General features: G+C 33.6%; 1 protein-coding gene across 1 annotated transcript in view; it reads right to left on the bottom strand.

Annotated features, from left to right (window-relative positions):
- Window positions 1-1,702: 1,702 nt before the first annotated feature.
- The window catches only part of nphp4 (nephronophthisis 4), a 239,143-nt gene continuing 216,653 nt past the window's right edge, over window positions 1,703-24,192 (bottom strand). The window contains exons 23-29 of the mRNA XM_073819843.1: window positions 22,900-23,059; window positions 22,698-22,762; window positions 21,239-21,324; window positions 18,278-18,449; window positions 15,595-15,774; window positions 9,988-10,131; window positions 1,703-3,099 (exon numbers count right to left, since the gene is read on the bottom strand). Coding sequence (XP_073675944.1) covers window positions 2,959-3,099; window positions 9,988-10,131; window positions 15,595-15,774; window positions 18,278-18,449; window positions 21,239-21,324; window positions 22,698-22,762; window positions 22,900-23,059 — 948 coding nt within the window. The 3' untranslated portion in view covers window positions 1,703-2,958. The remainder of the gene's footprint in view (window positions 3,100-9,987; window positions 10,132-15,594; window positions 15,775-18,277; window positions 18,450-21,238; window positions 21,325-22,697; window positions 22,763-22,899; window positions 23,060-24,192) is intronic.

Below are 24,192 nucleotides of genomic sequence, written 5' to 3'. Positions count from 1 at the left end.
ATTGCTTCCGGCGTTTGCGTATTCTACTCCAGAGCGCGTTCACATGTCACAAGCCGGATGCTAAACTCGTGCTCAGGACAGATGGACATGGCTGTGTATCAAGGTAAAAAATGATATAAATACTGTTAAGTTTCTCACAAAAACCGATCGTTTCGTGTCTTAGGACATTAATGTATCGTCATGAGCCGCAGGGTGTAATTTGGATTTGTCTGTGCATGTTTTTGTTTACTTTTAAAGGTTTGGTGCCCATCCACTCCCATTATATGGCTGACAGACTGCACCGGTTTTTGTTAAAAATCTTCGTTTGTGTTCTGCTGAGGAAACAAAGTCACCTACATCTTGGATGCCCTGGGGGTAAGCTAATACACATAACATTTTCATTTTTGGGTGAATTATCCCTTTAATGCATCGTTTTTTTTCTTCTGAAGCATCAGCGAGCATTTGAACATTCTGTAATAGTTGCATATGAGTGCCTCAGTTGTCCTCAGTGTGAAATCTCAAAATCATACAGTCATTGTTGGAAAGGGTTCAAATACACAAAATGCTGAAAAAACATCTGTGGGACCTAAAGGATTTTTCTGAAGAACAGCAGGTGGTTTAACTGCTCAGGACAAACGAGGGACTCATTAACAACTGTCACTTAACCCAAAAAAAAAAAAAAAAAAAAAAAAAAAGCAGCTGTGGATCATTCAGATAACAACACGGTATTAAGAATCAAGTGTAAGTAAACTTTTGAACATGGTCATTTTTATAAATTCAACTATTATTTTCTCATGTGAACTATATGTAAACATCTTTTATGTGAAATATCTTATTCAGGTCAGTACTAAATAAAAAATAACATGCATTTTTAAGATCCCTCTTATTTTGGTAAAATAATTAACATTTTGCAGATTCTGCAAGGTGTATGTAAACTTTTGACTTCAACTGTACATACAGTGGGGTCTAAAAGTTTGAGAGCAGTGGTGAAAATGTTTCTGTCTAGCATTTTTCTAATTTCATACATTTTCATTGCAAATTACGTTATCAGCATAACCATTTGGGTGAAAAAGTGGAATGAAACAAATTGCAAGCGGAATTGAAAAATTATCAGAATGCCTTATTATTTGGTTCATCCCCCATTTGTTTTAATGAGAGCAGCACTCAAGCTGCATGAATTTCACAAAACCCTGTAACAACCTCTTGATTTTGCTTCTAATACAGAAAAGGTACAATTCAACCCTATTACCCAAGTTATTTAATAGATAAATATTATTTCAGTAAATTTATAAGACACATACGATACTGGTAAAAAGTCTGGGATTTTTTTTATATTTTTTTAAAGAAGCTGCAAGGCTGCACCTATGCTCAGAACTACAATAAAACAGTTATACTGACAAGTATTATCACATGTTTTCTATTTTAATGTACTTTGAAATGTAATTTATTCCTGTGATGGCAAAGCTGAATTTTCAGCAGTCTTCAGCATCCTTCAGAAATCATTCTAATTTGTTGATTTGGTTCTCAAATAACATTTCTTGATCTTATCAAAGTTAAAAACAATTTTCTTGATTCATTTGATGAACAGAGTTCAAAAGCACAGCATTTATTTTACTTTTGATCATTTTAAAGGATTAGTTCACTTCCAGAATAAACAATTCCTGATAATTTACTCACCCCCTTGTCATCCAAGATGTTCAAGATGTCTTTCTTTCTTCAGTCCAAATGAAATGAAGGTTTTTGAGGAAAACATTTTCAGAATTTTTATCCATATACTGGGACCCAATGGGTTGAAGGTCCAAAATGCAGTTTCTTTGCAGCTTCAAAGGGCTCTACATAATCCCAGCTGATGAATAAGGATCTTATCTAGCAAAATCAGTCATTTTCTAAAAAAAATTACAATTTGTCTACGCATTAGGACAGAGCCCTTTAAAGCTGCATCGTATCTTCAACCTACCATTGAAGACCACTCTATGAAGAAAAATCCTGGAATGTTTTCCTCAAAAGCCTTAATTTCCTTTCGAAATGAAGATCTTGGATGACATGGAGGTGCGCAAATTATCAGGAATTAGAAAATCAGGTTTTGTAACAGCCTCTAAATGACAGTTTTTCAATGTGGTTTCAGACTTTGACAACCCACAGTAAATTTCCTGTACATTCTTTCTTACGGTCCTTTCTTATTTTCCTCCAATCTTCCATGTCTGGGCTGGTTAGTTGGCAGGTTACTTGGTTGTTGTCAGACTCAGGCAGCTGTAGCTCTAATAGGAGCCAGGAGATTAGTCCACAGATGTTAATGGAAACCCTTCACAACTACTGCAAACACACATACTGTACACACAAACACAAAGCACAGCATGTCATCATTGATACAAAGAATCATACTCACAAATCAGAGCCCTTTTTATTGATGCTAAAAAAACAGTAAAAAGAATGAAGGATGACTGTGTTTCCTTCACCCAAATTAAGCACTCTATTGTGAGTAAGTGCAAATGTAACACTCTGAACACTTAATAAAATAAAATAAAATAAAATAAAATAAAATAATTGGTCATACAAACACATCTCACTTTTTGTAGATCTAGAGCTGAAGTCCTGGGCAAGTGGCCATCCACTCTCCGCTGCTAATGACACATCACAGCAGGGATTCAGCGTAACGATAAACACACACATCAAGAGCGCTGATATGAGCATCAGAATCTCTTCTCGGTTTCAGCCTTCTGCACCGCAGGGCAGTTTTACTCTAGTGCACGTGAGAGACGTTTTACTCCGTGTATTTGAGTTAACCTTACTTACTGTCTGCATCGATATATAGAGTGTTTGTTCTGTATTTCAATACATGTCGTCTTATTTGGATCAACTTATCACACTGTATAAGCAAAAATACATGTCCACGATGTGAGTAAATCCCCATCGATCTGGTGGTTTAAGGTCTGTTTGTGGGCAAAAGCAGCAGGTGTAACGCAGGGTGATGGTGTTGTGTTATCTGTATTGGACTCTAACACAGTAAGTGTCCTCGTTCTTATCCTGTTTGTCATTGATAAAGATGAGAATCTCTTCCATGCCGGGGTTCTGACTTGGAGCAAAGCGCAGGCCGATGGTGTACAGCTCCCCTCCTCCTATCTAAAACACACACACACACACACACACACACACACACACACACACACACACACAGACAAACAAATTAATAGGTATGTATTTGTACATATTCATACAACGGAAGTACAGGAATGAAAAACTAAAGTATCAAATCAAACATTTATTTGTTTATAATAAAACTGGTTCTGGCTGAAAACTGGTTTTCAATTTACAAATCTAGAGAATTAGAGAAAGTTTAGGAATCAAAAAAACGTTTTCAGCCATAACGAGAGAGAGAGAGAGAGAGAGAATCTTTATCTCTAAGATAACTATACACTGTTTTTTCCTCTAAGACTGTAAATTCTATACAGTGTTATCTATACACTATACATATAGTGCAGAAACAACACTGTATAGAAAAGAAATAACACTATAATTTACAGTATATAGACAGATATAGATACAGAATTCTTAAAAATTTTGTTATAGTAAATAGGTTTTTTGTGCTTTCATCTTTTTTTACCCAAGACTAAATTCTACAGTGTTATTTCTACACTATATAAATAGTGTAGAAATAACACTATAGAATAGGATTAACACTATAGAATTTAGTCTTATAAATAAAATGTTTAAATTTGGAGTTTATTTTAGTTAATTTTTAAAGTTTTAGTTTGTTTTCGTCATTTTTTCCTTAAGACTAAATTCTATGGGACTTCCGGTTATGAGTTGTGCAGAGTAGTCGCACGCATAGCTTGCTCCCGCGGTTTTATCTTTAAGTTTCTTGTTAAACCTTTATTTTTTCATCGGTAGAGTCAACAAAGTTTCGGAAACGGGCTGTATTTGTTTAGCTCGCCTTATCATGTCTAAAGCTAAAGGAAAACAAGCAGAAAGGGAAAAGGAGTGCCCGCCGATTTCCATGGCCGACATAAGCTCGCTGCTGGACGAAAAAAACCGAGCGGCACTTTCGGCCGATTTCAAATCCTCTTTCGACTCCCTTGCGTCTGCGCTGGATAGCATCCGATCAACCATTAATGATCACGGGCAACGCATTGATTCTCTCGAAGTAAACGCTACGTCAGTTGACCAACGGCTCCAGCAACTTGAGGGCGCATACTCTGCGTTGCAGAAAGACAATGATTTGCTCAAACACAAAGTAGCTGATCTGGAGGGTCGCAGCAGACGTCAAAATATTCGAATCATTGGATTGCCTGAATCGATTGAAGGCCCTCGTCCATCAGCGTTTTTCTCTCAGCTGCTTATTGATGTGCTTGGTTCGGAGGTCCTCAGTTCGCCCCCCGAGATAGATCGAGCACATCGGAGCCTCGCACCCAAGCCAGCGCCGGGAGGAAAACCGCGGCCAGTCATCTTGCGTTTTCACTGATTTCAAGTTAAAGACCTTGTAATCCGCGAGGCTCGCAAAAGGGGCGTCCTGCATTATAAGGACTATCAGATTTGCATGTTTGATGACTACAGCCCCGACGTATTGAAGCAGCGCGCCGAGTACAGGGATTCGATGGCTGAGCTTTACAAACGCGGGTACAAGCCCGCGTTCCTTTATCCAGCCAGGCTGCGCATCACTCTACCCAACGGGGATAAAACTTTCTTTATGTCTGCATCGGATGCTGTCAAGTTCGTTCAAGACTTAAACACGAGCTCCTAAGAAGGCCAACGGGCATTTTCTGATTATTGATGCCTTGTTACACCGTTGCTGGTATTGTGGTGCTGACTCTTTCTTCTTTTTTCACGTCGTTTTGATATGGACTGTAGTTGCGTAAATAACTGGTCCATTTTTTAAGTTTTGTATCTTCATTTCAGTATCCACAGTTGCACGGTGGTTTTGGTTGCGCATCACTCTACCCAATGGGTAAAAAACTGTGCTCCTGTCTACTTCGGATGCTGTCAAGTTCGTTAAAGGTTTAAACACGAACTCATAAGAAAGCGAACGGACACTTTCTGTTTAGTGATGACTTGTTGAGCCGTTGCTATTTTTGCGGTGCTGGCCTTGTTTTTATAGTCCTATAGTAATTTCAGATCATGGTACCATCACAGTGGATAGCTCATTCTCGGGTATATCTTTTACACGATCCCCTTGGCGCTTTAATTCATTTCTTCTTACTGACCCAGATTTCATTGAAACTATTAACGGTCGCATTGATCTCTTTATTTCTACTAATGTTAACCCGGACATGTCAGCTTCAAAACAATCTGGGAGGCATGCAAAGCCCATTTACGTGGAGAGATCATTTCCTACTCTGCCTTTCGGAAAAAAAATACTGCTGAAAGGGGGGTCTCTATTTCTAGGGACTTGTCAAACTTACAGTCCAGATGTGCAGATGCCCCCGATCCTGAACTTATCAAAGATTTGCTTATTAAAAAGTCTGAATTTGATTTATTGGCCGCTGACGGGGCAATTGAAGCATTACTTAAGTCTCGTTATAATTATTATGAATCTGGCTATAAACCAGGCAAAATATTGGCGCACCAAATTCGACAATTTGTCTCAACTAAAAATATTTTACAAATCAATATCAATGATGGTACAACTATTAACCCTCAAACTATTAATGACCAATTCAGGAGTTTTTATTCTTCATTGTATGCTTCTGAGTGTTTAGCTGAAGAGGCTGAATTTGATGTTTTTTTTTTAACCCCTTAAACATTCCTTCTATTGACCCTGAGACATCTTCTAGTTTGGACGAGCCTTTTACTGTAGATGAGATTAAAGGTGCATTATTTTCAATGCAGAGTGGGAAATGCCCTGGGCCTGATGGTCTGCCCACTGAATTCTTTAAAGCGTTTGTTGATAAACTTTCCCCATTACTTTTAAACATGTTTAATGAATCCTTTCAATCCGGCATTCTTCCACAAACCTTAAGACAGGCCACCATCTCACTAATATTAAAGAAAGGCAAAGATCCGCTTCTTTGTAGTAACTATCGCCCTATTTCTTTGTTATGTGCGGATGTTAAAATATTAGCCAAGATGCTGGCAAGGCGTGTAGAGGCTGTTTTGCCTTCAATCATTTCTACAGACCAAACAGGGTTTGTTAAGGGAAGACACTCTTTCCACAACATTAGGCGTTTATTTGATGTATTATACTCTCCTTCAACATCCACCACTCCTGAATTGGTTATTTCGATGGACGCAGAGAAGGCATTTGACCGTGTGGAGTGGCCTTATTTGCTTTACACCTTAAAAAGATTTGGTTTTGGCAGTAAATTTATTTCCTGGATTAAACTTCTGTATGCCTCTCCTTTAGCTCGTGTCCGTACCAACAATGACTATTCTGAATATTTTCCTCTTCGACGTGGAACTCGGCAGGGCTATCCACTCTCCCCCATACTGTTCGCCATTGCTATTGAACCTTTGGCTGTATCCCTTAGGTCCAGTCAGATGATGGGGATCACAAGGGGGGGATCTGTGCATAAACTGTCTTTATACGCCGATGATCTTTTGCTTTTTATCTCTGATCCGGACAGATCCATACCCCAAGCGTTAGACTTATTGGAGAAATTTGGACAGGTTTCAGGATATAAACTAAATTTTCATAAGAGTGAGCTAATGCCTATAAACTCGGCGGCCATATCTTATCCTCTTTCAACACTCCCGTTTAAGAAATCTTTAGATAATTTTAATTATCTGGGCAGCTGTGTAACTAAAAACTATTCTGACCTTTTTGATTGTAACTTTTCTCCACTGCTGGATCAAATGACTAAAGATTTTCAACATTGGTCTTTATTGCCTCTTTCTCTAGCAGGTAGGATAAATTGTATAAAAATGAATATATTGCCTAAATTTTTATATATCTTTCAATGCATACCAGTTTTTATTCCCAAGCATTTCTTTCACTCTTTAGACAGCTCTATTTCTCAATTTATCTGGAATGGGAAAACTCCCAGAATACGAAAAGGTGTCTTACAAAAAACCAAGGAGTTGGGTGGTTTAGCATTACCCAACTTCTTGTTTTATTATTGGGCTGCAAATGTCAAAAATATGTTATTCTGTTGTAGTTCTGATGTTCAGCAGCCCCCCTGGTTAGGGATTGAGGAGGCTGCATGTGATAAATCTTCACTGATGTCTCTTCTCTGTCTTCCTCTGTCATTATCGCCTTCAACATTTTCCAATAATATTATAGTTAAGAACTGTCTAAAGATCTGGTGTCAACTTAGACGGCATTTTACTTTACAGTCAACACCTCTTTTATGTCCAGTAAACCTTAACCCCCTTTTTCCTCCCTCTCTCACTGATAGGGCCTTTGCGGCTTGGGTGAACCGTGGGATCATTTCTATTAAGCATCTTTACTTTGATGGACAGTTCGCTTCATTTGAACAATTGACTCAAGTTTTTAACTTGTCAAGGTTCCATTTTTTTTTAGATATTTGCAAATCCGGGACTTTGCCCGTAAGCATTTTCCTGGGTTCCCCATGAGTCCACCCTCCACCCTTGTCGACATGATTCTCAATACTAATCCTTCTCAGAGAGGAGCTATCTCTACTTTATACAACCATTTATTTACATATCAGCCCCAGGCTTCTGATTGTCTTTGGGTTACCTGGGCTAGAGACCTTAACATGGAGATAGATACAGAGACATGGCAGTTAGTTTTTAAGCTTGTTCATAATTCATCTGTTTGTGCTCGCCATGGAGTCTTACAGTGTAAAGTTGTGCACAGGGTACACTGGTCCAAAAGTAAGCTAGCCCGTATATTTCCCAATATTGATCCATATTGTGACAAGTGTCATCTAGAACCAGCTAATTTAGCCCACATGTTCTGGACTTGTCCTGCTCTGTCTACTTTTTGGGAGTCAGTTTTTGATTCACTTTCAGCTACCATATCTGCTAAACTTTCTCCCTCTCCACTAATTGGGTTGTTTGGAGTCTTGCCTTCTAATAAAAAAAAAAATTTGTTTTCCGTGGTTTCAAAATTTGGTGTGGGTGTGTGGGATGGCCTGGAAAAGTGTGAGATTTCCTGGCCTGAAATTTTGTCCCAGTCCGCCCCTGGTCACATATATATATATATATATATATATATATATATACACACACACACTATCACTATAGATAATGTAGAAAACTACATATAATAGAAATAACACTACAATTTACAGTCTTATAAATATTTAATTTTAATTATAGTAAACAAGTTTAATTTTGTTCTGTTTTTGTTTTTACTTAAGACCGTAAATTCTAGTGTTATTTCTACTCAATATAGTGTAGAAATAACACTGTACAGAGTAAAAATAACACAAGAATTTAGAATTTACAGTTTTATACATACATTTGAAAATGTTAATTATAGTAAACACGTTTTATTTTCTGTTTTTGTCCTTTTTTACTTAAGACTGTAAATTATATATATTACATGTATAATTTTAATTTGTTTTTCATATATATTTCTTTCTTTTTTTTCATCCAATATATATATATATATATATATATATATATATATATTTGATTTTACAGCTTTATTTCAATTACCAATAATAGTTTCATTAATCATTAAGTTTTATTTAACAATAGCAAAGCTGGTCCTATAATGTCTGAATTCTTCAGCCAACATGGCCAGAATCCCATAATAAAATACAGTACGATCAATACTCATTTGATTTTCTGTTAGAAAAAACATTGTTTTTAAAAGAATGACTGAAGGAAAGATTCACCTAAATATTAAACTTAAGTCATCATTTACTCACCCTCATGTTATTTTTTCCCCATGCAGTTAGTTCCAATAAAAGCACCATAAAAGTAGAAAAGCGGTCCATACGACTATACTCCAAATCTACTGTTGTCATACGATTAAATTCCTATTCCTGAGCTCTGTTGTAACTGAAATTGCACCCCAGTGTTTAGAGGAAGATGAGAGAAATTGCTCTCTCTTTGTCTTTATACATTATCTCTAATGGCTGACTAAGACATATGGAACACAGTTGAGGATTTAGTTCATAATCTCCCCAAAAGCACGCACGTATCGATTCTTCCGTTGTCTTTTGGCTCTGCACCTACTTTACGATGACACAGTTGTTATTTCTCAAAGAGAGAAAAAAGCAACATCTCTAGCTGCATTTTTCAAAAATACAGACGTCATAAATCCAGTGCGAGAGAAGATAATTGAAGCCGTGTTGACTAGCAAGAAAATGGAACAGGCCATTTCCTTTCTTTATGAGCTTCAGCGCTTTTATTTGACACTGAGGTATCATTAATCCGTTGTGTTCAATACTGTCACTTGCATATTTCACATTGTTTCGCTATTTATTGCCTAGATATGGGAGGTGAAACTCACTAAACCATACAGGGATCAATGAGGGCACTGAATGATGAAATTAACATCTTACCCCGTTCTGGTTTACACCGTTTCGGTGCAAAATGATGATCGGAAAAATTACTTTGTGACCCCCAAAACCACAGTAATATATCCGAGACACACTGTCCCTGTGGCTAACTAATGTTCTCTGTCTCCATCTGGAGTAATAGCCAACGGTCGCGTATCGATCACCTAATCAATTAACAGCTTTTAATTGAAGTCTAACGTAGAGCCGTAAGACCTACACGCATCATTCCGAGCCCTCAAGGTGAGAGATATTGACGTTCCCAGCCTGACTGAGAGAATCTTTCTGTCCCATTTTTTTGGATCACAGCTTTATGGTTTCCTCTGGGGACCGACATTGCGAGAGGAGCCGGGGCACAAATTGAGTTCTCCAATATACAGAGAACTTCACATACTGTGAAACGTGTCTAAGAATGACAGTTTAGACGGACACAAATTGATTCCTAGACAGAGGCATGTCAAGATCCTTCTCCTCTGGGCTCTAGACACCTTTTTCATTGAATGGGGCTTTAAAATATGGTGCGTCTTCAGTGTTAAACAGCAGGGACTCCTGGCAAAGTTTGAGATCTGTTGATAGAAGAAGAATTAGTTTTGGGTTCTCTCACCTGAAATTGCTCCTCTTTAAACTGAAGCAGGTCTGGGCGATCTGTGCGCAGATTGAATACTCTGGAGGAAGAGTAGGGGTTGGTGAAACTGATTTTCTTATTGCTGCCCTTCCCTCCATCCACAGGAACGCTGATTTCAAACGCCTGGGGAGATTAAAGCACACACCGAGAGACATACTGTAAAATAACTGAAGTAAAAACGTCAGGTTTAAATCACTGGCGCGGACTTCATGCACCACATCCTCTGTCTCAGGGCTGAAATTTAAAGACCCATTCAGTTTTTGCCATTGCTCTGCTAAAAATCTACATAAGCTGATGAAAATGGTCATTGTGGACTATGCATCACATCACATAAATGGGAAAAAAATGTCAGTTTTGTTGCTGTCTAATTGTTACTAAAGGTAAATCCGTTTTATTGGGTTCTATATAAGCACTCACTGTTATAGTTGCTAGAAAAGAGCACTTTGCAAGAGGAAGATAAATGACATAATGAAGTAGTTATGTACTCACAGACACACACACACACACACTAAATGCACAGTATATATTAAAAAAGTAAATGTCAATTCTAATTATAAATGTTTCATTTGACTGAAAAAAACTAGTCTATCATCTACAGTTGATAGAAAACCTTAAAACTTCCAAGCCTTATATATATATTTATTTATTTATTAAATATTATTTTTTATCACGTCACATATTTACATTTCATTTATGCATTTCGTAGACACTTTTATCCATAATGATATTAACTGCATTAAAGGTACACATATTATCATTTTTATTATTAAGTGCTATGCTCTTCTGTAAAAATATTAATTATTATTTACATATACAGTACCACTGAAAAGTTGTTGATTTTTTTAAATACATTCTTTAATTTTTTTTTTAAGTCTCAAAATACAGTAAAAGAGTAATCTTATGAAATATTACTTATTATTATTAAAATAACCATTTTCTATCTTCATATATTTTAATTCTATTTGTGACCCTGGACCACAAAACCAGTCTTAAGTCGCTGGGGTATATTTGTAGCAATAGCCAAAAATACTTTGGATGGGTCAAAATTATTGATTTTTCTTTTATGCCAAAAATCATTAGGAAATTATGTAAAGATCATGTTCCATGAAGAATTTTTGTAAAATTCCTACTGTAAATATATCAAAATGTAATTTTTGATTAGTTATATGCATTGTTAAGAACTTAATTTGGACAACTGTAAAGGTGATTTTCTCAGTATTTTGATTTTTTTGCACCTCAAATTCCAGATTTTCAAATAGATGTATTTCGACCAAATATTGTCCTATCCAAACAAACCATGCATCAATAGAAAGCTTATTTATTGAACTTTCATATAAAATTTAACCTTATGACTGGTTTTGTGGTCCAGGGTCACATTTATTCTTGCAATTTTCAGCATTATTACATTACTCCAGTTTTCAGTGTCACTTGATCCTTCAGAAATCATTCTAAAATGCTGATTTGATGCCTAGTAAACATTTCTTATTATTATCAAATTGTGCTGCCTTTTTTTTTTAAAACAATTTAATGCATCCTTGCTATGGAAGCCTATTTCCGCCATTGAATAAAAAATAAAAAAGGCAATTGCAAAATTATTATTATTTTTTTTAAAGTTAGAATATCAAAATTACGAGATATAAACATGTAATTATGAAAAAGGAAGTTAGAATCGTGAGATATAACCCTGCAATTTTTAGAATTGCGAGTTATGAAGTCTGAATAGCGTGATATAAAGTCTGAATTGCGGACTTGTGCAAATACGAGTTTTTATCTTGCAATTCTCACTTTTTTTCTTAGAATTGTGAGATATATATAAACAACTGTGAGTATAAACAACTGAAAAGTCCAATTTTGAGGAGAAAAAAAAAAGAGACTGATATGTTCTTAGAATTGGAAGTTTCTCTCACAATTCTGACTTAACAGTTCACAATTGAGAGTTTATATCTCATAATTCTGAGAAAAAAAAGGTCAGAATTGTAAAATACATTAAATTAAATCTGCATATTTTTATTTACCTTTATAAAGACTTTTTAAATATATATGCATCACCTTTCTCCTCCATTACATATTCTCCTGTTACCAGTCAGATTAAATAATGTACACTGTAAAATTTTACAAAATTAAAACTGCAGTGAAATGCTATGAGATTTTAAATACATTTATGAATATACAAATAAGAAATGTTGGGGGGATGCATACTTTTAAAAATACTAAACTACCAGTAGGTGGTAAGTCAATTGATGAGTGAGTCATTGAGTTATTCATTCAACTGATTCGTTCAAAACGCTGAATCATTCAGAGTCATTCTGATTCATTCAGTTGCTGAAACAGAACAAAACAGTAAATAGTGTCTTATGAATAACTACTTGTTTATTGAACTAAAATCCATGTAACATTTGCAATTGTGAGAATATTCAGCAAAATAGCTCCCTTGGTATGTATGAAATATATCATCTTATAAATAAACTACACATTTTGAATTTTTACCTCAGTTTTTTGTGTGCTGTTACACTCATTTGTTTTAAAGTCTCTCACAAAGAGACAGGGCAGTGCGACCTTGATACCAAAAATACACTATTCATAATCAATTGCCGTTTACGTTGAAAGAAAATCAAAAGGGTCATTCTTGCATTTTGACATTTCTCTGGTAAAAAATAAAATCTAAAACATTTTAAACTAGCTACAAGGCTGGTGGTCAGCTAGCTGTAGCTCCACCTATGTTTATTATTATTATCGAGAACATTATATACAGAAAAAAGGTAGTTCAACCTGTATTCTGCTACTGCGATTCTGTCTGATGATGCAGTGACTACTGTGGGGGTTGTGACTGAAAATATTTAAGACCCAGTGAATCTGAATTTAAGACATTAACCCCTGGTTTCACAGGCAAGGCTTAAACCTAGTCCCAGACTACAATGCAAGTCTGAGCTGTTTCAACTGAAAGAAACTAGCACTGACTGATCTTAAAATATATCAGTGCCTTTTTTTTGTCTCAAGATGCACACCAGTAATGTTTTCTTCTAAGGCACGTTTATAAAAATTACTTAAATGTCCTAATTGAACTATGGCCTAATCCTGGCTTAGTCTATCTGTGAAACCAGGCCTAAGACTTTTTAAGGCAGGGGTCTCAACTCAATGTACCTGGGGGCCGCTGGAGGCAGAGTCTGGGTGAGGCTGGGCCGCATCAGGTTTTCCACAAGAAAAGCTTTGTTAAAAAAAATTCCAATCTTCTCAAATCTCTTTATTTTTTAACACAAAATAAGATGAAAAATAAATCAAGTATTAATAAGAAAATAAATCAATCAATCAATCAGTACTAAATAATAATAATGAAAATAATAATAATAATAATAATAATAATAATAATAATAATATATGTGGTTTCTTCAGTCTTCTATATCTGCTGTATTCAGATTCAAAAGTCTGTATTAACAGTTCTTTAACCTTCAACCTTCTTCTGAACATGAATTGTCCTGAACATGAATGGAACATTGAAGAATTCATGAACTGTTGTTCTGAACATGGCTTCTCTTGCCTACTCCTTGCTGCTAGAGACCTGGCAGCGCTTCCTCTTCAAATTATTTATTAATAAACTAGTATTTTCTGAGTCAGTGTCGCAAAGATGAAGTTGACGATCCTGACTCGCCATCTGCTCACTGGACGCGCTTAATGCCTAAATGTATCTCTATGGATTAGGCCTATAGCTAATGAAAGAGTTTTGTTTTTGATTTGAATTATTTCGTTTTATAGTAGTGAAGTAATAATTTAAAGTAAATTAAACAAAAAAAGAAGTTTCACAGGGCGCTGGCACCTCCATGTCCTGCAAAGTTTTCACTCTCTGCATGGATATGCGCCTATTAGTACACATTTATCTAGGTTAAACAATTAAACTAATATTGTGATATGCTTTAAGTTTTTTATATCTATGGATTTTAATTTAAATCGTGAAGGCTAAATGGATCTCGGCTGCTGGCCGCTTGGTCGTTACTTTAAAAAACAAAAACTTGAATTTCACAAACAAAACGTGTTCCAAATATATTTCTAAATTAACATTAAAAACTAAAGAAACGAAAATAAAAGTAATTACTTTCCTATTAAAAACAGCAGCTGTGCAATGAGGAAGAGAAAGAGAGAAAAAAAAAAAAAAAAGACTCGGACCAGTAATTCTGATGAGCTGTTGAGGTTGTTAGAAATTTTTTGCAACGAATGTTTGTTTAATAGCCTATTAAACACTTATTTAGGCTACTTTCTTATTTAAATGTATTATTTCTTTGATTTATTTTAGCGTTTTGTAGGCTGCTTGTTCACAAACGGAATTGCTAAAATAAACACGCACGTTTGTTAATGTTTAAGCCTCATTTATTTTGAGTTTCAATATAAAAACCACCGGCGGTAGTTGTAGTAGTTGGCCCTACTTTACAGTTCCTACGTGCACTACATGTTGTATTTTAAATCTAAATTTAACATTTCAGCACGTTTTTGCGCTGAGTATTAATTGTCTCCCTGTCTGTGTTCCAGTCTGACACGCTCATTCAGTAAAGATTTAAACTTAACACAGACTGTCAGAATGGAATTTATGCATAAATGTAAATGCTTGTGTGAATATGTGACATTTACAGATAAGGATATCACCACAAACTGAAAGTTTTCATGCTGAGGATGCAAACGGATCTGTTAAAGCGCCTCACAGGGCAAGCCATTACGCTATTAGCTTAAAGTTTAAAATAAAGTATTCTCATGTTTTGGGCAGCTTGGATCACGTAACTGTCCTGCAGCATCTCAGTCTGTTTCCTCCACTATTTTTAGATGCATTTTGTCTATAGAAATGCGTCATTCAGTGCTGTAATTTGACGTGATCCTCTGAAGTTGTGCGTGCACTGTGGGCGGACCCGATTAATCGATAATGAGAATCGTTGTTGTCGTAGTTGTTGCAGCCCTAATATATATATATATATATATATATACACATACATACATTTATATATGTAATGTATATACGCCTACGTCGTATAATGTCCCGCTGGGCAACAACTTAAAAAACCTTTTTTTTTTAAGTGTTGTGAACGCAGCGTGCTGGGACAAATGTCTGCGTGTGCCCAATAGAAACGAGGCAGGCAGCCAGTCAGGCATGGAAGAAAACACTCCATGGGAACGCTGCTGTAACTTTCACTCATTGAGAAATGTTTCTCTGCTTGCATCAAGCCCGGCTGCTGTCCTGCCCCCAAGAGCCATATACCCCACCATGATTGGTAGGTTCGCTCAGCTCCGCACACAACACTGTAAAGTTCCATACATATCAAACTCGCGGGCCGCAGTAACATTAAACTTTCATATTAAGGCGGGGGCCACAAACTATCGTTTATGTGTTTTGAGGCCTTTTATAAGGAAAACGTTATTTAAGACATTGTAAGACTTTATAAGGACCGGCAGTCACCCTGCTTACTGACCCTAAATGTTTGAACAATAGAGTAAAAAGGCATTTAAAGGTTTAAGCGTTATAGTCACAAATCAATTTCTCTATGGAGAAAATGAATGTGGTTTACTGAGCCTACTGTTGCTCTCTATTGATGCAGTTTGCTTACTCACCTTGGAGATTACAGGCTGTCGACATGTGATGCACAGCAGCCAGGAGGCAACTAGCTGCCGAGTGTCCACATCAACTACATTGAGGTAAAAGAAACGACTTCCAGGGCGCAGAGCCCTCAGGCCCACGCAGACATCCTGAACTCCCTGAGCAGGAAGAGCAAAAACTTCACCTGGATCCACCTGGAAAACACAAATCTTATGATCACAGAGCTTCTGGCATCAACCACAGTAAACAGAAAACCCACACAGCAAAAAGCAACTTCAGGGAAACCCTCCTCTGCAGAACTTCAAAAAGCACAAGGCTGCACCTGAAGCTGATAATGTATAGCTACTTTGCTTCATCATCTTTCTTGGCACCTGCTGTACGACATTAGCGCATGGCCAATTAAACCAACAGTAAGGCCTCTACGCGCACACAGCACACTGTTGACATGGGAGCTGCAGTATTTGCTCTGCTTGCACATTTTGGATAACAGGAAATACCCATTTTGAGATTTATGATGCTCGTATAATCCACATGTCCCAGTATTCTGTATGAATTTGCATTAAAGCTCTGCTTTCTTTGCTGTGGTGTGCTGAACACTGGAAGTTAATGATACTGCTGCAGCCAAAAGAGTTTTATTGTTTTCATCCTCCTTAATGTACTTGCATCGTTCACATTAGTTTAACTGCATCTGACTCCACTGCTCTTATTTTTGGGGAGGCAAAACTTTATAGTTTCATACTCAACTATTTGCCTTGCAGTCCTTTATTGTGGCAACTGACAGATAATCAGCAAATATATAGGCTAAAGAGGCTGAAACAAATAGGTATGCCAAAATCCTTCTCTGAGTAATTGCGGCTCTAAATCAATCTCCTGTAAAATCACTGATGTATGGGAAAAATAATACATTACTTTCTGCAATTAATACAGACTGTTTAACATCTAAAAGCACAATAAAAATTATTATAAATTAAGCACAATAAATTATTATAATTTATTCACTTTTGTTTTGTGTGTGTTTTTTTATATAAAAAGTGTTATAATATTAATTATGATATGTAATTGTTGATAAATAAACGAACAAAAACAGCACTATGATGATTTGAAGTTTAGGATTATTAAATGCTAAAACATCATGGCTTTAAAATCGAACATTGCATGGTTATAATTATTATTTCATATTATTTATAATATTAAATATAATCTTCAGATTATGAAAGCCCATTTCCGCCACTTTTTTTTCTTCTCAGAATCGGGAGACAAACTCACATAACTGATTAACAAAGCCCACAATTGTGAGTTGTGAAGTCAAAATTGCAAGATATAAACTTGCATTTATGAGAAAAAAACTTGCAATTGTGAGCTGAAGTCAGAACTGCAAGATATAAATGCAAGTTTATATCTTGCAATTTTGACTTTATAACTGTGAAATGGGCTTTCATAATCTGAAAATTATATTTAATGTTATAAATTGTATAAAATAATAATTATAACCATGCAACGTTCAATTTTAAAGCCATGACAATTTAGCATTTAATAATCCTAAACTTTAAATCATCATAGTGAATTTGTTTATTTCTTAACAATTACATATCATAATTATTATTATAACATTTTTTATATAAAAAAAAACACACACAAAACAAAAGTGAACTCATTATAATCATTTATTTTGCTTTTATTGTGTTTTTAGGTGATATAAACTTCAGAATGCAAGTTTTTGCTCTGCAATTCTGACTTTATTTCTCGCAATGGTGAGCTTATATCTCACAATACTGAGAAATAAAGTCAGAATTGGGAGAAAAAAGTAAAAATAAAAGTAAAAGTTTTTATTTTGCAAATCTGACTTTGTTCTCGCAATTGAGTTTATATATGAGGAAAAAAAGTCAGAATTGCAAGAAAAGTCAAAATTTCAAGACAAGCTCACATTTGCGAGAAAACAGTCAGAATTGTGAGTTTATATTTTGCAATTCTGACTTTATAACTCATAATTGCGAGTTTATATCTCACAATTTTGAGAAAAAAAGTCAGGTTTTACAATTCTGACTTTGTGTCAACTGTCAGAATTGTAAGTTTATATCACAATATTCAGAAAAAAGTCTGAATTGTGAGATAAAAAGTACAAAAATAACCTTTTTTATTTTTTATTTAGTGGCTGAAATGGGCTTCCCTATCAGATACCAGCTTGGATTGGTAAGAAAAAAAAAACATTAAAGAAATATTTAAATGTCTAAATGATTTAAACTTTACTAATTATACATACATTAGGGGATTTAGTATTCAAATGTATTTATGTTTTTAATTTTTAATTATATATACTTTTAATGTAGAGCTTTATTAATTAGTAAACAGCTTTATAATTTAATTTAAAGCTTTATTAATTAGTCAACAATTAGTTAATTTAGATCTTTAATAATTAGGTCTACAGTGGTGCTTTACATAAATAAACAAAAATTTGAAACGCTAGGTGTGATTAACTGCGATTAAATCACAGAAAAATATGCAATTAACTGGTTAAATCATATTCAAAGCCCTCAAATAAAACACAAATTAGAAATAAAATATACATAACCTAGTCAGTCTTACCTACCATCTCATTATTTTTCATCCCATTACAGTAAAAAAGGCCACCATCATAATCCCCCATCTAGAGCTCCCTACCCCGATCAGTGTGTTTTCCTTTGACCCCGCAATGCGTACCTGAAGCTCGAGGGGATGCGACGTGTAGCACTTGACCCTGCGAATGGCTTGTGTGCCGTGCAGAACCAGCGAATGCCAGCTCAGAGCGCCACACACACAGCTCAGGTCCGTCCTTTGCAGGTAATGCACGTATACCTGCCAGATCTGCGCTGGGGAGGCCAGCCAAGGGTCACTGCCATAGAGAGATTGACACAGAGCCACAGACACACAAAAGACACTTTATCACTTTTCTCTTCATATACACTGACACAATAGCAGGCCGGGCCTGACAGGCCACACTTCCCCTGAGAGAGAGACACACACACACATATCGCAAATCTTCAAAAGAGAGACGTTCAGAAAGACCCAAATGTCACCGTTTTTAAATGCATCCATTCACCCGTTTTTTTAAGGGCATCTCACGTGCCAGCGGGCACTCGTGTCCCCGCAGGAGGTTTGCAGATGTTGATGTCATTCTGCCTGCCGGGGTTTCTACAGTTGGACTGTATTAAAAATGAAGGACTTTGTACGTGAGCTCTTCACCCTGCCTGAGGGGCTCGAGCTCAAGGGACAAAATTTGAAGAACGTTTGTACCGTCCTTGGTTGCTGAGCTGTCCTTAACAGCAGCTGTTGTTGGGGATTTAAAAAAAACCCTACAGCTGATTGATCTCCTGGTTATTATAATTGCTCAAAAACTCAGGTTTGATGGGTTACCGTGTGTCTGATAAGCTAGTCTGTTGTTCAATCATTTTAAACCATCAAGTCCATTATGAGCTCGCTAATTAGAATGGATACCAATGCATTTGTTCCGCTGACAAGCTACGTTTTCATTTTTGTGAGATTAAAAGGAAAAAAGAAGAAAGCAAATAGAATTTTAATATTGACATTTTTGATGTTAAAAAACCTTTTAAAAAGGCTACATTCAAGGGTACTCTCTAAAATTGTTGAAGGCTCTAAACGATCCCCCCAAAAATTCAATGTACACTACCAGTCAAAAGTTTTTGAACAGGAAGATTTTTTATGTTTTTTTAAAAGAGATCTTTTCTGATAACCAAGCCTGCATTTATTTGATCCAAAGTATAGCAAAAACAGTACAAATTTTAAATATTTTTTACTATTTAAAATAACTGCTTTCTATTTGTATATATTTTTTAAAATGTCTTTTTTTTTTTTCTGTGGTCAAAGCAAAATTTTCAACATTACTCCAGTCTTCAGTGTCACATGATCCTTCAGAAATCATTCTAATATGCTAATTTGCTGTTCAAGAAACATGTATCCTTCTTCTTCTTATTATTATTAATATTTAAAAAGAGTATTTTTTTTTAAAGATTCTTTGATGGATAGAAAGATCCAAAGATCTGCATTTATCAGAAATAAAAAGCTTATTATACTTATACTTAGTAATATTATACACTATACCATTCAAATGCTTTGAAAATATAGAAATTAATACTTTTACTTAGCAAGGATGCTTCAAATGGATCAGAAGCGATGAAAAAGACATTTATCATTTTATAAAAGATTCTTTATTTCCGATAAATTCTGTTCTTCTGAACTTTCTATTCATTGAAGAAACCTGAAAACGTTCTACTTAGCTGTTTTCAACATAATAATAATAATTAATGTTCTTTTCAGCAGCATTTTAGAACGATTTCTGAAGGATCATGTGACACTAAAGATTAGAGTAATGATGCTAAAAATAAATTACATTTGAAAATATATTCAAATAGAAAACAGTTATTTTAAATACAAAACATTTTTGGTGAGTAGAAGAGACTTCTTTAAAATCAATTAAAAATCTCACTGTTCAAAAACTTTTGACTGTTGGTGTATTTATAAAATTAATGTTTAATCAGTAAAGAATTAATGATTTATTTAGTGATTACATACAAAAATTATAAAATAATAGCCTGTTATAGAAAAGATAAATATAAAATTATAATCATTAATGAGAAATATTTAATAAATATTTTTTTTGTAAACTAAATCGAATGCTTTTAATCAACTTAAACGTAGGTGTAAGTTATTTAAAAAAAAACATTCTGTTTGAGGATCTCAACCAATGACATGAGTTTGGGGGCGTGGCTTTCTGTTTTCATGACCAATTATAGTAATTATATTACTATAATTATTATTATAATAGATTACATATATTAAAACATGGTTTCCCAAACTTGGGTCTGTGAAATCCCTGAAGGTTTGTGAGGAAATTAAACTGGTTGAAGAAAAGCTAATAACAAATTAAATTATAAAAATATAAAATTCAGGTTAAAACTATCAAAATACAACACTTACTTAAAACTTACCTGCATGAGCAAACAAAAAATAACTTGTAAACATGCAAACAGGTTGAATGGGTTCAACTGAAAAAACTAAGTTTGGGAATCTATGAATTAAAATATTATATAAATTATAGTATGGCATTCAGGATAACAGCAGAGTATAAGCATAATGCAAGTGAACTGTCTGCCTTTAATTAATATGTGTTGCTTTACGTTTGCTGTCACTCTTACTGGTTCCAGTCCCAGAGACATGTGTGATGTGCAGGTTCTAAAATTGTGTTTTTATCCATGTTCACTGATTATGAACTCAGAGATGTCGCAGATTTTGATGAATAAATGAATATTATGATCTGATGCAATCAGACAGTAAATGAGACATCCTGATTAAGCAAATGTCATTAATCACACATGAAGGGATTAATCAGGGACCGGGCTTTCACACACACACACACACACACACACACACACACACACACACACACACACACACACACACACACACACACACACACACACACACACACACACACACACACACACACAGCCAAACACAGAGGTTCGCACGCACACACCTTGCCGTGCATCTGGAGGAGTGAAAATTAACAGGTTCTCACTTTACAAAAAAAAAAAAAAAAATCCTTGATAAAGTAAACTTTATGCACACACATAAGGGAGAAGGTGAAAAAAGAGGTGCTCATACGTGAAAATGGTGATGAAGAATTTCCTAATCTGTGGACTTGGGCTACCAGGTACTTTCAGGAAAATGTCTTGTGGTTCCCCTGGAGTCTAAAGTTTCAAAATACAAGAAAATTAATTATAAAATAATGTTTAATTTTATTCAAATATAAATAAATATTTACTAAAAATAATAATAAATACTTGCATGAAAAATTAAATATACTAAATAATCATTTATGAAAATATACAACAAAATTGGAAAATAAATTATGAAACATAATAAAAACATAAACATAAAACTAAATGATTTAGAAAATGAATAAACATTTAATAAAAATAATAATAATACTTGCATGAAAAAAATAAATATAAAAAATACAAAATATACAAATAAGAATTTTATGAAAAATAAATAAAAAACATTAAACAAAAATAAAATTATATATATTTTTTACAATAAAAACAATGATAAATACTTATAAATAATAAACAAAATAATAATAAATACTTGCATGGAAAAAATACTCTTATGAAAATATACAAATAAAACATTTTATGAAAATAAATTTATTTAATAAATTAAATGAAAAAACATTAAACATAAAAACTTCATTTAAAAAAATAGTAAATTATTTAATAAAAATAACACTAAATATTTGCACAAAAAAATAAATATAAAAAATGATCTTTTCAAGAAAATATAGAAATAAAAATTTTATGAAAAAGAAATAAAACCGTTAAACATAAAAACAAAATTTAAAAAAAATTGATAAATATTTAATAATAAAAATAATAATAATAATAATAAATACAAACATATTAAACATAACAAAATTATTAAAAACATAAAATGTAATAAAAATAAAAATAACATAATAATTATTTGTATGAAAAAATAAATATATTTAAAAATATTTTATGAAGATATACAAAGATAAAATATGAAACAAAATAAAAACATCTTAAACATAAAAACTAAATTATTAAAAAAAATTAAAAAAAGAAATCAAAATTATTCAATAAAACTTGAAATGTTTAATCAATAGTAAATATCTGATTCATTTACCGCTTACTAAAACAAATACAATGTAATATAATATAATACTTATTATATTCATACATAATAATGAATATAACACTTATAGTCTAGTGATAGCCTTAAAAAATAAAAAAATAATATATATATGAAGCTAAGAATAATATATATATATATATATATATATATATATATATATATATATATATATATATATATATATAAGAAGCTAAGAATAAATATTCCATTAAACTAAATATAAATCTAATACTTTAATAAACATAAAAATAAAAATTGTGTATGAAAAATAAATATAAAGTAAATAAGTCAAGTGTGCAAGCCTTGACGTCACAATGAGTCAGCACAAAGCTGCAGACACTAATTAATAACTCATCACCATTCTGATTGGCTGGCTGCTATTAAGAGTGGCTCCTGATTGGCTCACCAGGTTGGTGGTGTGGCAGATGACATTGGGGTCGCTGCAGCGCACATGGAGGGTGGCAGAACCATCTGTGAGCCAGTACAAAAGGAGACAGAGCACAAATGGGGTCTTTAGTTCAGGACTAATAGCAGACACTGAAGCATGTTTGTGTGTGTATTTATGTATGTGTGTCTGCAGCGGCGGAGATGTTTGTAATGAGCAGCACCTGCTGTGTCGTCCCAGGCAGCAGGCAGGCGAATGGCCTTCTTTAGGAAGGTGAGTTCAGGCTGGTAGAAACGGAAGGTCTGGTCCACCACATGTGGCGTCGGTTCAACATCCACCTGGCAGATTGCCAGGGGCTTTCTGTCTTCCCCACGGAACAGCACCTGTGAGACAAGCACATCAGTCACAACCTACACACATTTTGAAAGGCCTTCCTGGTAAATGCTAACAGGAGAACTTAATTAATCGGCTTAACTAGAACACAAAGGAATGTTCCGGGTTCACGACAAGTTAAACCGACCACAATAAAACTGCAATAATAAAAAAAAAATAATTATAATTACATAAGTACATAAATAAATGTAACAACAGGAAAATAAATAAAGAAAAAAAATTACTTAAAGTTCATTTATAATAAAATTTTAACCTTTTTATTACCTTTTTCTTTATGTATTATTTTTTGTATTTATTTATTTTTATTTTAACACTTATTTATTCATTTTATTCATGCATTTATTTATTTTATTTATTTATTACCACATGTATTTATTTCCAGATTTATTTATATGTACTTTTCCTTGTGCATATATACATATATATATATAAAACATGAATAAATGTTTACAAATAAATAAATAAATGAATGAAGAAATTAAATAAATAGATAAATAAATAAATGTAAATAAATGAAAATAAAGAAAGAAATAGATGACTTGATAAAAACATAGCTCATTTGTAGTAAAATTTAATCCTAAATTTATTTTTATTACCTTTTCCTTTATGTATTATTTTCTGTATTTATTTTTTAATTTATTTTTATTCTTTAAAACTTTTTTTACTTATTCTTTTATTTTTATATTTATTTATTTTTATTCATGCATTAAAATTTTTTTATTCCCACATGCATTTATCTCCAGATTTATTTGTTGATTTATTTATTTTTACTTTTCCTTGGGTATATAAAAATAAATAAATAAATGCATAAATAAATACATTTAAAAATTAAATTAATTAATTAATTAATTAAATATATAGACAAATAAATAAATGATTGTAATATAAGGAAGATAAATAAAGTAATAAACGACTTGATATAAACAAATATAGTTCATTTGTAGTAAAATTTTATCCTGAATTGATTTTTTATTACCCTTTTCCTTTATATATTCTGTATTTATTTTGTCATTCATTTTTATTCTTTGTAACTTTTTTACTTATTCTTTAATTTATTTGTTCATTTATTTATTTTACTTTTCCTTGTGTATATTAAAAAAATAAATACATTTAAAAATAAATA

Source organism: Garra rufa, chromosome 15 (genome assembly GCF_049309525.1).
Source record: "Garra rufa chromosome 15, GarRuf1.0, whole genome shotgun sequence".
In the NCBI taxonomy this organism is placed as follows: Eukaryota; Metazoa; Chordata; class Actinopteri; order Cypriniformes; family Cyprinidae; genus Garra; species Garra rufa.
The sequence above is the reverse complement of the archived record's forward strand: the minus strand, read 5'-3'. Positions and strand labels throughout refer to the sequence as shown.